Consider the following 17,747-nt stretch of genomic DNA (forward strand, 5'->3'; position numbering starts at 1 on the left):
ATCCAATAAACCAACCTTACACAACTTCAGCAGATCCAGCGTCCTGTGGATAGCTCATAAATCTTCCTCTGAAGCACGTATTCTAACAGTCTCTCCTCAAAAGTTCCCTGTAACTTTTTTTATGATAAAAGGCAAATATCAATAAAATTTCTATTATATACCATCTGCAAATATGCGCATATCTCATTTAAACAGATGTAATTCACAAACTTCACGAAAATTCAGCGTTTTCTTCCCGTCGAGCGCTCATCTAATATCTTCCTCTGAAGCGCGTATTCTAACAGCCAGAATCAAAAACTTCAGTATCAGGTTCAAAAGTTCCTCTCATTCACAAATCATGAAGCAGGCGATCCAGGCTGTTTAAACTGTCAGGAGATTGAAGCTCACGCTGGATCTGCACAAGCACATGAGTGCAACTTCAAGGCTGCATCCGAAACCAGGAAAATGCTGCCTCCGGAGGCTGTATACGGAGGTACGCTGAAAATAAGGTGCTTTTCAAACTGTTTGGAGACCAGTTTCCTTAAGTGTTCAATTCATTCAAAACAGATGTCAGTTAAGCCATTAACTGATTAGGCAGCAAGGTAGCAAGTCAGCTGCCTACGTTTTCGGATGCAGCCTGAAGTAAAAGTGCTTCATGTGTGCTGTAAGTAAATGTTTTAATGTGGACATGCCATCCATGGTTGCTGAACTACTGTGTGTACTATTATTTCCTTCTTCCTAATATATTTTAAAAAAAAATCATTTTCATCAGTAAATTACTAAAATTACTAAAATTTGTTGACTAAACAGAAATCTGAAGAACCTGCTATCTACCATTTAAAATACAATATTATTTTTTGGTTTTGTCTGAAATTGAATAAATATAATGCTAAATAAGAGATTATTATTATTTTTTTAGCAATTTTATGTTTGTTACTATATTAAATTGTGTGATATATCGGCAATGTATCGGTCTATCGGCCACCCTGCTCTCTGGATATCGGTATTGGCCATTAAAATACCCATATCGGTCGACCACTAATTAATACTTAATGAAAAAGAGATGTCTTCTCAGGTGATCGTTGCCTGATGGTTTATGAAAAATTAAAAGGTGTAGTCCCACACTGTGTAAGTTAATCATTTCAGCGTCAGGCGAGTATGATTTGCATTTTAAAACACAATGGACCCTTTTCAAAGACCTATTATGATGCGTTTCCGCCTTCTTTAACAACGTAAATGTGGCAAACTTTTTTACATTTCCAATTTTAAAAATCTTTATTGTAAATTTATAATATTGTACTTTGCTTTATATTACTCTGGAATAAGTACGAAAAAAAATCAGTAACCATAGCTGCGATGAGTCTTCTAACAAAGCTGCGGAGGGAGTGAGAGGAAATTTCCAGGAGTGACTGTGAAAGCATAATCACTGATTTTTTTCTTTTGCTGTTGGAGCAAACGGGAATGCAAAAATGTAATTTGCTGTGGTCCCCCATTTATCACCATTCAAGTTTAGCCAACTATGATGACCTCCACTTTGTGAATGCGGATGTGTGAAAAGGGTCCATGGATTTGTATTTGCATAGCATTTGGAATCTTCAAACTCAGAACGTGGTTTTGGATTTTAGCTGCTGTTCTACCAACCAAGCTTTTATAAGATCATTGGATGGATTGCCTGTCTTTTGTCTTTTTCCTGAGATGAGAAGTGGATTGCTTTCAGGCACAATAGACCATGATTGGTAATAGCCTTTTCTGCATTAGGAAAGTACAGTTGAATAAGTCTGTGGAATTCTACCATGCTGGGAGAGCAGAATGTATGCCTACATTGATGTCCGTTAATAAGGGAGAATCTAGAGCCAGAGGGAGAAGAAGCTGTTCTGTACTACTCATTAAGCTCCAATACTGTAATTTAAAATCACAAGCACCAAGATATATAATTATTAGTGCTGTCAGTCGAAAAGATTTTTTAATCGCGATTAATCACATTATTTTTTGAAGTTAATTGCGATTAATCACAGATTTTGAAAGTGCTGAAATTTGACACTCTATATACTTTTTTCCTGTCAAAATGCATTTATTTCCTTCTTAGGAAATAAAACTAAACAATATGTAATAATATAATGCTTTATTAATCTGTTCGCACGTACGATCAAACCGGTGTGTTTACACTAGGCTGGGCTCAGACGCGTAGGATCAAACCGGTGCGATCTACATTCATGCTGCTGTTTACCAGCAAAAGAGGGACTGAAGCAGTTGTCATAATAAACCATCTGCTCAAATAGTCTTTTCAACATCACAACATCTTTATTTTTATATGATACAAACATTCAAACAATCACTAAATAAAAGTTCAAGTATCATCGGAGCGGACTGTTTTGATGCAGCAATGTGGCCATGTTTTCTGATGTCAAACAAAGAATATACAAACTAGTCAGTCCACTCAAGCCTTCTCCCATTCCATCCGTCACTCATTCTAACCACTTCCGGTGCTGGGAAAGTGCAGGGGCTAGGCTTTTAGAACCTTTTATGCTTCTATGGCTAACTCAGAATCCCATGCTGCATTGCATGTAAACAATACTGTGGCACGGATAGCCGGCAAGCACATTCGCAATCTCATCTTATCGATCATAATTAATCATTATAACATATAAAAACCACATTATATGTTTGATAATATATAATCTGTCCTCCAGTTCATCTGCTGTGAAGTGTAAGTTAAGATTTTTTTTTTTTTTAATTACAGCACGCATTAAAGAACTCACCCTGGGGTGTCCGTCAGTAATGGAGAAATTCACATGCAAAAAGGTCCCAGACAAAGTCTTCTGCAGTATAAAGATAGAAATTCACTGAAATAGCATCAATTCAAGTAACATTAAACATTTGCCAAAGTCTCAGTGGGAGTTTGACTAATTGAAAGAACTATTCCCCATAGGTTAAGTATTCATTGCAATGGACATTAAATCTCTTAAACTCTCATCCTCCACAATATTAATCAGCTGGCAGACTGTGGCTATCCACTTTGTTAGAGCAGTCATGAAGCCACATTGAGGGTTGTTCCCTTTGATAATTTTGCTTGGGCTGGTCCCCTTTGATCATGTTTCGGTGTTGGTCCGAGGACATCAGAAGTTTCAGGGGGAGCACAAGGACAATCTAGGGGGGAAATGCCCCCATTAGACCCCCCTTAAACCCGGCCATGGATACAACTAATAATTGCCTTAAAATGATTACATTGGAAAAGACTTGGCTACTCTGATGTACTCCTAAAAGAACATTTAAATTCTTCAGCTGGAAAATCCCCAGTGTCCTGTTCCAGGATTTATCTATGCCCTTCAATCTCACCCTATATTAGGAAAGATCCCAAAGTAAGCCAAATTAGTATATTGTATCTGTTATTGGATGCTTGACTTGCCCCCATTCTGCACATGAGATTTAGATAACCCCTGAATAATCAATAAAGGCATCAGTGACTGCTTTTATACCTACAGTATTTATTAGCTTTCTTCATGATCTCAATGCTAGTCTAAAAAAACTAGTTCATGTAAGAGATTAGTAAGAGAAGACATAATATGAGACATTCTCTGCCTGTCAGGTACAGCTGTCTTTCAACAAAAACAAATACAGGCCTCTTCTCAGGAAGAGGACCCATTGTAGCAGGCCTAAAGAACCAACAAAGACATGATGAGCTCAAACAATTTCTTGGTGTGAGGACTGACAGGCAGCTCCCACTCCAAAATAGACCAGTGGTGTGTTTTTCTTTGTCATAAACTATTCCCTCTAGGGAGGATTTCAGACTTCCTGGGTTTTAGGTGGCAGTTGAGTTAGAACCAGCTAGTTTTGTGTTATGCCCACTCATAAAAAATAAAATAATAATAATTATATATATATATATATATATATATATATATATATATATATATATATATATATATATATATGTGTGTGCGTGTGTGTGTGTGTGTGTGTGTGTGTGTGTGTGTGTGTGTGTGTGTATAAGCTGTTCCAGTTGTGTTATTTGAGAGACTGCCATAGATAATACTTTGTCTGAGAAAAACAACTGGGATAACATTTGCTTGCCATATCTTTTTACCTATGTTGCTATGTATACAGGGGTCAGACAACAATGTTATTTCATCCTAACAACAACTTTAATACAACTACATATAGATGCCAGAATGAATATGAGCTGCCTGATATTCATATAATACATAGTTTAAAGGGATTGTTCACCCAAAAATGAAAATTCTCTCATCATTTACTCACCTTCATGACATCACAGACTTTTTTTCTTATGCGGAACACAATGGTGACCAGAACTTTGAAGGTCCAAAAAGCATAAAGGCAACATAAAAGTAATACATAAGACTCCAGTGGTTAAATCTAGATATTTAGAAGCGATATGATAGGTATGTCTGAACCTCATGCCATCAGATGTGTATGAATTTCTGTCTTCTGCTGAACACAAATGAAGATTTTTTTTAGAAGAATATCTCAGAAACAAACCTGTGAAACAGATCTATTGATCTGTGAGAAACAAATCAATATGTAAGTGCTTTTTTACTATAGATTCTCCTGTCTGCCTATTAGGGGTCGATATGGACAAAGAATGCGAATCTGCAAAAACTATAGAAGATCCATGTGTAAGTGAAAGTGGAGATTTATAGTAAAAAAAAAGCACTTAAATATGTTTTAATCTGTTTCTCACAGATCAATAGATCTGTTTCACAGGTCTGTTTCTGAGATATTCTTCTAAAAAATCTTCATTTGTGTTCAGCAGAAGTCAGAAATTCATACACATCTGATGGCATGAGGGTAAATAAATGATGAGAGAATTCATTTTTGGGTGAACTATGACTAAGATTTCCTGAGATTTCTTTAAGTTAGTTGCCTGTGTATGAAGCTCGCAAAGTGCTCTCCATGTATTATGATCAACAAGTTGAGATCTCTCTCTCTCTCTGTTCTCTCATTGGTTATACACACAGGACAGGACTGTAAAAATATTCATATTCATGGAAAAAGTCTCTCTTTATCTACTTTCCTCCCTCTCTTCCTCTTGTTTCCTCTCAGTAATGTGGAAGTAAGGCATGAAGTGGTGTAGGGGTTTGGTGCTCTGAGCTGGTTGCTTTTCCATTACAGGCCTATTTTAGCACAATGACCGCAGTGTGCAGTCCTGCATTGCCAAGCTGACACACTGGAAAACAAAGTTAGCAGTGTAAACACCCTGCTTCTGCTCAGCCCCTCCTAAAGCTAAACCACCCACCAGTGCAGCAGCTGCCACACTAGACTAGTCTTCATCAACCTAAGTTGAAGTCAGAAGTTTACATACACCTTAGCCAAATACATTTTAACTCAGTTTTTTCACAATTCCTGACATTTAATTGTAGAAAAAGTTCCCTGTCTTAGGTCAGTCAGGATCACTAATTTATTTTAAGAATGTAAAATGTCAGAATAATAGTAGAGAGAATTATTTATTTCAGCTTTTATTTCTTTCATCACATTCTCAGTGGGTCAGAAGTTTACATTCACTTTGTTAGTATATGGTAGCATTGCCTTTAAATTGTTTAACATGGGTCAAACATTTTGGATAGCCTTCCACAAGCTTCTCACAATAAGTTGCTGGAATTTTGGCCCATTCCTCCAGACAAAACTGATGTAACTGAGTCAGGTTTGTAGGCATCGTTGCTCGCACACGCTTTTTCCATTCTGCCCACAAATTTTCTATCGGATTGTGATCAGGGCTTTGTGATGGCCACTCCAATACCTTGACTTTGTTGTTCATTTGGCCATTTTTGCCACAGCTTTGGAGGTATGCTTGGGGTCATTGTCCATTTGGAAGATCCATTTGCAACCGAGCTTTAACTTCCTGGCTGATGTCTTGAGATGTTGCTTCAATATATCCACATAATTTTACTTCCTCATGATGCCATCTATTTTGTGAAGTGCACCAGTCCCTCCTGCAGCACAGTGCCCCCACAAAATGATGCTACCACCTCCATGCTTCACGATTGGGATGGTGATCTTCGGCTTGCAAGCCTCACCCTTTTTCCTCCAAACATAACGATGGTCATTATGGCCAAATAGTTAAATTTTTGTTTAATTAGACCAGAGGACATTTCTTCAAAATGTAAGATATTTGTCCCCATATGCACTTGCAAACTGTAGTCTGGCTTTTGTATGGCAGTTTTGGAGCAGTGGCTTCTTCCTTGCTGAGCAGCCTTTAAGGTTATGTTGATATAGGACTCATTTTACTGTAGATATAGATACTTGTCTACCTGTTTCCTCCAGCATCTTCACAAGGTCCTTTTGCTGTTGTTCTGGGATTGATTTGCACTTTTGACAGAATGCGTCTCCTTCCTGTGTAGTATGATGGCTGCGTGGTCCCATGGTGTTTATACTTGTGTACTATTGTTTGTACAGATGAACGTTGTACAATCAGGCATTTGGAAATTGCTCCTAAGGATGAACCAGAATTGTGGAGGTCCACAATTTTTTTTCTGAGGTCTTGGCTGATTTCTTTTGATTTTCCCATGATGTCAAGCAAAGAGGCACTGAGTTTAAAGGTAGGCCATAAAATACATCCACAGGTACACCTCCAATTTAGTACACCTCCTAACAGAAGCTAATTGTCTAAAGGCTTGACATCATTTTCTGGAATATTCCAAGCTGCTTAAAGGCACAGTGAACTTAGTGTATGTAAACTTCTGACCCACTGGAACTGTGATATAGTCAATTAAAAGTGAAACAATCTATCTGTAAACAATTGTTGGAAAAATTACTTGTCATGCACAAAGTAGATGTCCTAAACGACTTGCCAAAACTATAGTTTGCTAATATTAAATCTGTGGAGTGGTTAAAAAATGAGTTTTAATCTCAGGATCACTTGAGAGTAACCTGGACCAAACTCCAGGCACGATTCGCTGACAGAGAACACCTGCAGATCCCCTACCCTTTTGATGGAGGTGAGCGCAGTCAGGAGGCCAGTCTTCAAAGAGAGTGCCTTAAGCTCAGCTGACTCCAAGGGCTCAAAGGGAGCTCCCTGTAAACCCCAAAGGACTACAGAGAGGTCCCATGAGGGGACAGGTCTACCTGTGCTCGACCGAAACGACTCCAAATCAGCTGGACCACCTGAGGGTGGAGTCTCCACTCTCCCCTGAGGGTAGCCTGTGCCCAAACTCCAGGCGAAGGGGACCAAGGGAATGATCACGTCGGACGTACCGGTGGGTGGGGCCTCGTGGCGGGGTAGAGCTCGAGGTGCCACATCGAGGGGACTCGAGCCCCGTGGCCATGCTGACTCCAGGGACATCAAAGCACTTACCTGGCTCCTGCCGCCCACCATAAGATTGGCCGAGGAGGGGGGAGGAGGAATCTCGTCCCCGTAGTCCACTGGAACCAATCCCGTGTGGGCGTGTTTGTGCCACAGCTGGGCGCACAGGGGCGGGGGTTCCGCCGCTGGAGCGCCATACCTGCCAAAACGGGATGGTGGATGGTGGTCTTGACAACGGCTGTGCGCACCGGATATGTAACCCAGGAGATGAGGGAACCATTCTTTTGCCAGGCTTTTGGGTGCCGCAGCCTCCTGGGCATGCAGCGACAAAAGATTCTCCTCCCGGCCCTCCACTGGGGGATGGAGTGGTCTGCCCCTGGGTTGCCCATCTCGGGGGTGCTTTGAAGCCTTCCTCGGGTTCTTAGCAGCCGGCCGTGAGACGGGCCACAGGGCCGGTGTTGTTGTTGCAGGAGGATGCCCTTGGCGAAGAGCAGATAGGGTGCGGGGTCTTAAGCCACACCGGGGCAGGATATGTTGTAAGGCCTCCGTCTGCTTCTTCACCACCGAGAACTGCTGGGCAAAGTCCTCGACAGCGTCGCCAAACAGGCCTACCTGGGAAATGGGGCATCAAGGAACCGTACCTTGTCCAAGTTGAGCCAAAGGTGGCGCTCTTGGACCACCAGGGTGGACATCGCCTGCCCGAGAGACTGGGCCATGACCTTCATCACCCGGAGAGGGAGGTTGGTTGCCAAGCGCAGTTCCTGCATCAATCCCGGGTCAGAACTACCATCGTGCAGTTCTTTTAGCGCCTTGGCTTGGTGTACTTGCTGGAGTGCCATGCACTTCGGGGAAGAAAGGAATGGGGGCAGGAACCAATTGTCGAGCCACGAAGGTTCAGGGGAGAGTTGAGGGTTCCACTCTAGCCCGACGCTCGCGGCCGCCCAGGAAAGTATGTCTGTCATTTCTGCATCAGCGTGAGACTGGGCAACCATTCCCAAAGGAGGAAGCCCAGCCGAAGCCTCTGTGTCAGACTGGACGAGCCCACTCTCCGATGCTGCCCTCGATAACTCATCGTCTTCCCGAGCTCCGAACGAGAAGTCGAACTCACGCTGAGACGAGCCGGCAGTCTTGTGCGAGAGCCCAATCGTGGACTCATGCACGAACGATGCCTCTGCATGGGCAGTGCCCAGACATGTAAGACAGTGATCGTGGCCGTCAGAAGCGGAGAGATAATGTCCGCAACCAGGAATAACACACAAACGGAAAGGCATCTTTAAAAAGACGTTCCATGTGTGCCGCTCTTTTTGTGAATGAAAATATACTCTTTTAGAATATACTCTCTTATTTTCACTCTGCCAAAGTGCCTAGGGGCGTTCTCTGCACTCCACGGGTGCAGCGGGGGAGAAGCCGCTGAAATGCACCGTAAATCCAGCAGTTTTGAGGTGCATCTTTGGAGGGAATTGAATTCAGTGCACTGAATACAACCGCTCGGCTCTGAAGAGAAAATCTGAATGAGTGGTTGCATACCAGCTCCTTTTATACCCTTATGTCCGGGGGAGTGGCATACAAATTCCACTCACCAATTCTCATTGGCCTTTTTTTTAAAAAGCAGAGGTGTTTGGGGCTCCCAAGAGTGACCCCTAGTGTCACTACAGTGCATCCGGAAAGTATTCACAGCGCTTCACTTTTTCCAAATTTTGTTATGTTACAGCCTTATTCCAAAATGGATTAATTATTTTCCTCAAAATTCTACAAACAATACCCCATAATGACAACGTGAAAGAAGTTTGTTTGAAATCTTTGCAAATTTATTACAAATAAAAAACGAAAAAAATCACATGTACATAAGTATTCACAGCCTTTGCTCAATACTTTGTTGAAGCACCTTTGGCACCAATTACAGCCTCAAGTCTTTTTGAGTATGATGCTACAAGCTTGGCACACCGATTTTTGGGCAGTTTCTCCCATTCTTCTTTGCAGGACCTCTCAATCTCCATCAGGTTGGATGGGGAGCATCGGTGCACAGCCATTTTCAGATCTCTCCAGAGATGTTCAATCGGGTTCAAGTCTGGGCTCTGGCTGGGCCACTCAAGGACATTCACAGAGTTGTCCCGTAGCCACTCCTTTGTTATCTTGGCTGTGTGCTTAGGGTCGTTGTCCTGTTGGAAGATGAACCTTCACCCCAGTCTGAGGTCCAGAGTGCTCTGGAGCAGGTTTTCATCAAGGATGTCTTTGTACATCGCTGCATTCATCTTTCCCTCGATCCTGACTAGTCTCCCAGTTCCTGCTGCTGAAAAACATCCCCACAGCATGATGCTGCCACCACCATGCTTCACTGTAGGGATGGTATTGGCCAGGTGATGAGCGGTGCCTGGTTTCCTCCAGACATGACACTTGCCATTCAGGCCAAAGAGTTCAATCTTTGTTTCTTATGGTCTGAGAGTCCTTCACGTGCTTTTTACTGAGGAGTGGCTTTCGTCTGGTCACTCTACCATACAGGCCTGATTGTTGGAGTGCTGCAGAGATGGTTGTTCTTCTGGAAGGTTCTCCTCTCTCCACAGAGAAATGCTGGAGCTCTGCCAGAGTGACCATCAGGTTCTTGGTCACCTCCCTGACTAAGGCCCTTCTCCCCCGATTGCTCAGTTTGGCCAGGCGGCCAGCTCTAGGAAGAGTCCTGGTGGTTCCAAACTTCTTCCATTTACGGATGATGGAGGCCACTGTGCTCACTGGGACCTTCAATGCTGCAGAAATTTTTCTGTACCCTTCCCCAGATCTGTGCCTCGATACAATCCTGTCTCGGAGGTCTACAGACAATTCCTTGGACTTCATGGCTTGGTTCGTGCTCTGACATGCACTGTAAACTGTGGGACCTTATATAGACAGGTGTGTGCCTTTCCAAATCATGTCCAATTAACTGAATTTACCACAGGTGGACTCCAATCAAGTTGTAGAAACATCTCAAGGATGATCAGTGGAAATAGGATTCACCTGAGCTCAATTTTGAGTGTCATGGCAAAGGCTGTGAATACTTAAGTACATGTGATTTTTTTTCATTTTTTATTTTTAATAAATTTGCAAAGATTTCAAACAAACTTCTTTTACATTGTCATTATGGGGTATTGTTTGTAGAATTTTGAGGAAAATTATGAATTTAATCCATTTTGGAATAAGGCTGTAACATAAAAAAATGTGGAAAAAGTGAAGCACTGTGAATACTTTCCGGATGCAATGTACATCGATACAACATCGATTGAGTGACAGATAGGGAACTTCTGACCTCAACTGTACACCTGCAGTAGAAAATCACACAAACTCATCCAGTATGCAAGGACCTACAAACCTATCAGCATCACACCTAAATCTCTCTCACACTGAAGTCTCCTGAAAACCCTCTATGAGGTGAGCGCTGTATGTAAAATCACTCACCAAATTCAGACATGCAACAAATAAAGGGCCATTTCAGACCTGCCCTCTCATGGAAAACACATCTACTGCTAGGAGAAAAAATAAACTTAGAAAAAGGATAATGTAATTGTACTTCTTCAAGTCTTCCAGCCTGCCATTTCCATACTCAGATAGACACAACTGAAGGAGCCAAGGAGAAGACTTATAAAATCAAAAGGAAATGCTGTAGGTGAAGTCAGTTTGTTTACAGTTGTGTTCTTCTGTACACAATGTCCTTTTTGGGTTAAGTGTTTCTCAATTGGATGTACAGTATATACATCACTTTGTCTCTGTCTCTAAATCTTTGCTGCTTAATTGAGATGATTTATGTCATAATGTTTTGCAAAAAATAATTTATAATTAGCTTTATAATAGTTCCTAATAAAAATGTAATTATGGAAGAAGCTGCATATACACGTATTTGCTATTTTTTTTAATTCCTTGTATTCGTTTTTTTTTTTATTCAATGTGTTCATTAATTTTAACATGCCAGTCAAGTGTAGCTTATGGTATATTCCAAATCATGCTATATATTAATAGTTTTGTTAAAGGCTATAGGCAAAAACGTGACAAGACTGGCTCCCATTAAGTTCATTATGATTTGGGTGTGTGATTGTTTGCATATCTCATTTATAGAAGCCTCACGTCATGCTTATACCTGTATCACATCCCAGATTTTAACCTTTTTACCCTAACACTAAAAGAACAAGATACAGTGCCCTCTATACGTTTTGGGACAGTGAGATACTTTTCATAATTTTGGCTCTGTATGCCACCACAATGGATTTGTTTGTTTTTTCAGCCTAATGATGGCTAGCTTTATTTGCTCTTTGGAGCTCATGATGACAGTTTACAACTTCCACATTTGAAATCAGCTCCAGACCTTTTAACTGCTTAATTTTTTAATGAAATAACTTGGGAACAGTCCACACCTTGTCATGAAACAGCTTCTGTCCCATTACATTTGAGCCTCTGAAAATGGGGGTCTGTGTATAAAACATGCTGTAATTCCTGAACTGTTCACTCAGTTTGGATGTGAATAACTTCAAATTAAAGCTGACAGTCTGCACTTAAATCATATTTTGATAGCTTCATTTCAAATTCATTGTGTTGGCATACAGATCCAAAATCTCTCTGTCCCAATCCTTATTTAGAGAACTGTAACTGCATCTTTGCAGACATGATGATCTCTCCATATGCCAGTTACAGCTGCAATGAACAAATGCCGGTCTCTCGTAATCATGCCTTTAGTACTGCACAGTCTTGCTATTTGTCTCTCTCTCATTTAAAATGTGTTAAATTTACTTGAAAAGAGAAATAGAAAAGAGAGAGAGAAAGGAACAAGATAGAGAAAGAAATGTTAAACCTCTCAGCTGCTTCTATGAAAAAGTCTTGGCACAAAGAGAGAGCTCCATCTTTTGTGTATGTAAATAATTGAGGCCTGTCCCATTATTGCAAACCCCCCCAATCCCACCTCTGCTTTGGCTCTTGATTGTTGTCCTTTGTCACCAGTGGTGTATAGCATGCCAGCACTATGCCAGTAGACTCTGCTTCAGTAACCTCCCCATATTGAAAATATAGTGCGTCATTTTAGAGAGTAACAACTTTGCCAACGTAATAAAGCTTCCTAAAACTTCCAGAAATCTGGAAAGTAGGTAGTCAATGGATCCTATGATGTCGGCAATTGAACAGCTGCCATGGTTACCATATTGCTGATGGCTTAGGGATGTTTGGTATTGTCAAGAATAACAGGGTTAAATCCCCATTAAACTTCATAAACGTAAAAAAAAAGAAAAGAAAAAAACAGCTCCTAATGAAGTTAATCCCATACAATGTTAGCCTAAAAGAATGTTTTTTTTAAAGTGAAAAAAAAAAAAAAAAAAAAAAAAAAAAAAAAAACTTACCATCTGAACTGACTGTGTCTCCATATCCAGGGTATCCTTCCTGTCCTGTGTCTCTGTAATCCACCCAATTTATTCCCTCCAGACTGTCATAGTTTGACTCTGAGTTGTCCTGCACTGGCACCACTGTGAAATGGGGCATGTTTTCATCCGTTTAGTGTGCGTATGTGTCCCTCTCCTTCACTCTCTTTCTCTTCTTTTGGCAGATAGCACGTTCCCAGCTGAACTCTCCCTCAAATCTCAAACACATTCCTGTAGTCTTTCCTCACTTCCTCTCAAGCCATTAGCATAGTCCCCACCTCCTTCCCTGGGGCCCCTCCTCCTGTACGGGCAAATAGAGAGGCTCTGACACTTTGGCCTGTTTCACTTTTTCCCCTGCTCTCTCAGTGGTGTCTCACTCTCCTCTTCATTTCTCTCACTCATGTTTCCTGGCTTAAAATGTGAATTACATTCTTGGAAAGGAAAAGGACCGGTACTGGTGATGGTGGCTTCATTCTTCGGCTGTTAAAACTCAAATCCTTTATAGTCTTTGTATGAAAACAACTTTCTTTCTAGTCCAGGATCGGATTAATTAAATCAGCTCTAATTTGAGGACTGGGAGAATATAATTGGAGTAAAATATCATGTCACTTATACATGAGAAAATGGTGCTAAAATCTTTTAAAATCTCTCTGTTTTACAGGGGAAACACTACTACGGATTTTGTCTGCACATCCAAAGGAAATGGTAAATACCTTGGCAAGACATCAGTGTACAAACAGCGGCTTGTTCCAACAAGTTAATAGCTAACAGCTTAATCATACACATTCACAAAATAGTAGTTTTTCCTAAAAAGGCTTTGCATTGCAAATATATATTGGGAATGCACTGAGAGCCTCTTTACATTGTATAGTAAACATTGTTGATAAAAAATACTGTCCTACTGGTCTCAACTGTCTCCAGAATTTTGCTCAGATGACCAATATCACACGAGCAAGAGTGATGCATGGCCCTATATCAGCACGGCTGTGATCCGGCTGCAGGTAATCACAACTGAGCTGATATAGGGACATACAGCACTCTTGTTTGTGTTATATTGCTTTTATACAACAGTTCAAGAAACAAGTATAATAATAAATAAATGAGGAAAAACTAAGGACTGACTGTCACAAAAACACACGTGTGCATAGAACTACTTTCTTACGCCACAGATCAGGATCTGCTGTTACTAGTTCAAAAGATGCAACCAAGCCTCTGTTAGTAATTCAAAAACTTCACTTTAGAACTAGTAATGACAGATTGGGCTGTTTCTAACAGTTATTGGAAAAATAAGGATGTGTGTGTGTGTGTGTGTGTGTCTGTGTGTTTGAGAGTGTTTGAAACAGAGAGAGATTGAGCGTGTGTGATTACCTGCATCTTTCACGACCCCATGCAGTTATGAAGCTGTTTAACTCCATTCCTCAGCTGTAGTGCAGTGTTAGTCAGCTTGCTGAAGATAATGGAATTTTGGTCAAATATATCCTACTTTCTCTGTGTAAAAAAAGCTGTACGAGCTGAGAATTTCACAGTAGCCATTTCGTAAAAGTCATTCACAATAAAAACTGTACTCTTCTCCGCCGTGTTGAATGTTAATGTCTCCTCCCAATGCGGAAACTCCGCTATCAGGTAAGAGCCCTTTGTATGTGTGATTACTCTGTCTGTTGTGTCTCTCAGCTATGATAAGCCTTAATGCAGAAGCAGTAACTTTAAGACCCCGTTTCCACCTGGTATTAAGATGTGTTTCAGGTGATTTGATCACATGTAGTCAGCATTAAATACAGGTCTAAACAGGGTCTAAAACGTTTTGTGATCAGATCACAAAACCACATACGAATGTGATTAAAAATGCATTTGACTACATCGCATTTGAGGTGTACACACTCATTTGTCCTGTATGCATCCCGGCAGCAGTGAAGTGCCACCCCTCACCTGTCAATCAACAGCTGCACTAAAACAAGAGTTTAAACTTTGCCATTACGAGCGGCTTTAAAAGGAAATAACCGTCCGATCGGAAAATGTAAAAAAGCAGATACGTACACAATCACAAGAGCTTAATGGATCTTCTTCAGTGTGTCTGATATCAGCATCCGTGAAAGGCACGATTTTGCATTTTCTTCATATTTTCTGACTTTGTTGTGCTTTAACATCATGCAGTAACACACTGACATAGTTATTGATGTATGTCGTCATGAAATAGAAAACCTCCCCTCCAAATCCGAACACAAGTGGTCATAGGAGACGCATTTAAGTGACCAGGTGTAAACAACGATGTGTCTCACCTGACCACTTGTGATCGGATCAACCGAGGTGCATCTTAATACCAGGTGTAAATGGGGTTTAACTCTATTTCCCAGCTGTAGTGTAGTAGTAATCTGAACGATCATAGAGTGAGAGACAATGCCGATGACTTCAAAGAAACCCTATCGCTGACTTGACGAATGTCAACTCAACTGGCTCATAAGACATAAAAATGGTCTTTTGTTGCCACCTGCTGACTAAAATCTTTAAAGTCACAGGACATTAAAGTGGTGTTGGTGGCGTTGTGGGCTAAAGCACAGAACTGGTAAGCAGAAGCAGTTGCCGGTTCTATCCCTACAGCCACCACCACTGGGTCCTTGAGCAAGACACTTAACTCCAGGTTACTCTGGGGGGATTTCCTTGTAATAAGTGCACTATAGTTTGCTTTGGATAAAAGTGTTTGCCAAATGCAAAAATGAAAATGATAAATGAAAAGACGCACATCTAGCTGATTTTACTACTTTTACACTTTAGTTTAGAACACCATGAACACAAGCGGAGTGATTTAAACAGTAAAGCATCTCAGTGCTGATGGTGTGAGCTATCAGCACTCTTGGAACGCCTCTTGTCCAATCAGATGCGAGGACAGGAAGTAACTGTTGTATTCACCTTATTCTGCACCGCCCCTTTCCAGCACTCCTGTGTTTTGTCTCTTAACCTCTGGTTTACATTGAAGCAATTGAGAAGATTTGATCAAAATTTATTACGTATGGGATCAAAGAAAATATTTTTTACCTAGAGTTGATGGTGTGAGTCTACACTACCCCTTTACTACATGAAAGCCAACATTTTCAAGATGGCTGCACACTAGTTTCTCTGGCACATAAGGTGAATAATACCCTATAACTGGAGCTTGGAGCACTATGTAAATCTAACATCAGGGTACATTTTGTGATGAAGATATTTCTCTTCTTTAAAGGAATAGTTCATCCATAAATTAAAAATTTAAGAAAGAAAATAAGAAAGAAGAAAGAAAGTCAAACAGGTTTGGAATGGCATAAGTGCGTAAATTAAGACAGAATTTAAATTTCTGAGTGAAATACTTCAAGTGACTTTTCTATTATCCTGGGTTTTTCACATAAGGGTGTTGGTCTCTTCTTGTGTCTGTCACTTTAAACATTTCCTTTCAAGGAACTTATGGGCTACAAGGCCACAAAAGATGTGGGATCCTTGGTGCAGCCTTTCTATTTTAGGTCAGGTCCTTCTGTTTTCTTGCCCAAAGCAAGCTAAATGCATTTGCATTTCTTTGTTGAATTGGGCTTTAAAATTTAACTGTAAGACTTTTTGTGTGTGTGTGTGTGTGTGTGTGTGTGTGTGTTACAGTCTTCACACACTGCTGTGTAGTCCTTGGTTAGTCACAAAACTGCCCACAGTGTTATAGTGGTAAATAAGCTGGAAACTCTTTTTTTGTTTGTACTTTTGTCAGCACAGGGGCGTAGAGCTGGTGGCCAAGCTTCAGTCAGGGGTGGCACTGATTGGCCACCACGTAGCTATGCCCCTGTGCAGACAAAAGTCTGGCCACCCCTGTTGTGCAAAGCACTTTTGACAACACTGACAGACAGGTGACTTTTTTCGCCGCTCTGTGACGCAAACAGTCTGCACTATTCAGGCTGAACAGCTGCAAACTGCCCACATGGCACAAACCTCTGTATGTAGAAGTGTGAGGTCATATAACGATCGTTGCAGTGTATGGGATCAAAATCCAAAATGTATTGCAGTCACGGATCCAAAAATAATAAGCGTGAATCAAAAAATAATAAGCACAGATAAAAAAAATAAATAATAATAAGCGCAGATAAAAAAATAAGCGCAAAAATAAAAAGTGCAGATCAAAATAATAAGCACAGATCAAAAAATAACAAGCATGAATCCAAAATATATAAACACATTTAAAAAATGCTGCAAAAAAACAAAAAAATGAAAGCAAAGTCATCAGAATTGCAAACAAAATCAAGTTTTCCTTGGTTATATTACTGTTTTTTTATGCTCTCTGACAGTTTTGCTCATATTTTAAATTTTTTATTTTTTTTATTTTTTTGTACACTTACGCTGTATTTGACTTTGCTTTTGTTTCCAAGTTCTGCGTTTGATTTTCCAAAACTTGAGTAGTTTCATGTAAATCAGGGGGCGTTTTGCATCCCTATTGGTCCACTAGTTCTTGATGGACAGCTCTTCTAGCCAATCATTCGAAGAGGGGAGGTGACGTCACTCCAATGCAACTCCGATGACTGCTGCTCAATATTACATTATTTGTGGTTGATAGATACGCTGCTTGTGTCTGTTTTGAGTATTTTCTGCCAGCTCTAGGAAACAATGTGTTGTTCAAGTAGGCCATTATCATAGTCCGTTAACACATGTATCGAGTCAGCTGAATTTAGTTAGCAAAGTTTTAGTTTAGGCATTATTTAAGATTCCTTGTTTGTAGGTTATTGGCTGCATTAAAAAAAAAAGAAAAAAAAAAGGCTGGGTTGGTGTGGATGTTCGATGCATGTTTTTACTAGCTGTACCAATGTAGTCGCGAGTTCAGAACCCAACTTGATCCGCTTTTCCATTAAATAAAATCCAGATCCCGACACCAAGGCCTATTACAATACTGATGAATATAGAAATGCTTATATATAATTGGACTTATATATATATATAAAATCAAAAATCTAAAAGATGTGCATTATTGCTGACACCTACATGCACACTTTGGAGTTGGTTGTATGCCTGTAAGTCATTTGCTTCAAATGTTACTGAAGTTGTATTCTCTATGTTATGGAAATGTTTGTAAATGTTTTGGATTTGTATGCTCCAGTGTTGCTGTTTTTTTTAGACGATCCATACATTTGCGACTGTTTGTGAAT

At 40.5% G+C, this 17,747-nt stretch overlaps 1 protein-coding gene across 1 annotated transcript in view; it reads right to left on the minus strand.

The window, feature by feature from the left end:
- The window catches only part of slc12a4 (solute carrier family 12 member 4), a 38,097-nt gene extending 25,269 nt beyond the window's left edge, over positions 1-12,828 (minus strand). The window contains exon 1 of the mRNA XM_051655017.1: positions 12,586-12,828. Coding sequence (XP_051510977.1) covers positions 12,586-12,724 — 139 coding nt within the window. The 5' untranslated portion in view covers positions 12,725-12,828. The remainder of the gene's footprint in view (positions 1-12,585) is intronic.
- Positions 12,829-17,747: the final 4,919 nt, after the last annotated feature.

The sequence above is a fragment of the Myxocyprinus asiaticus genome, chromosome 2 (assembly GCF_019703515.2).
Source record: "Myxocyprinus asiaticus isolate MX2 ecotype Aquarium Trade chromosome 2, UBuf_Myxa_2, whole genome shotgun sequence".
NCBI lineage: Eukaryota > Metazoa > Chordata > Actinopteri > Cypriniformes > Catostomidae > Myxocyprinus > Myxocyprinus asiaticus.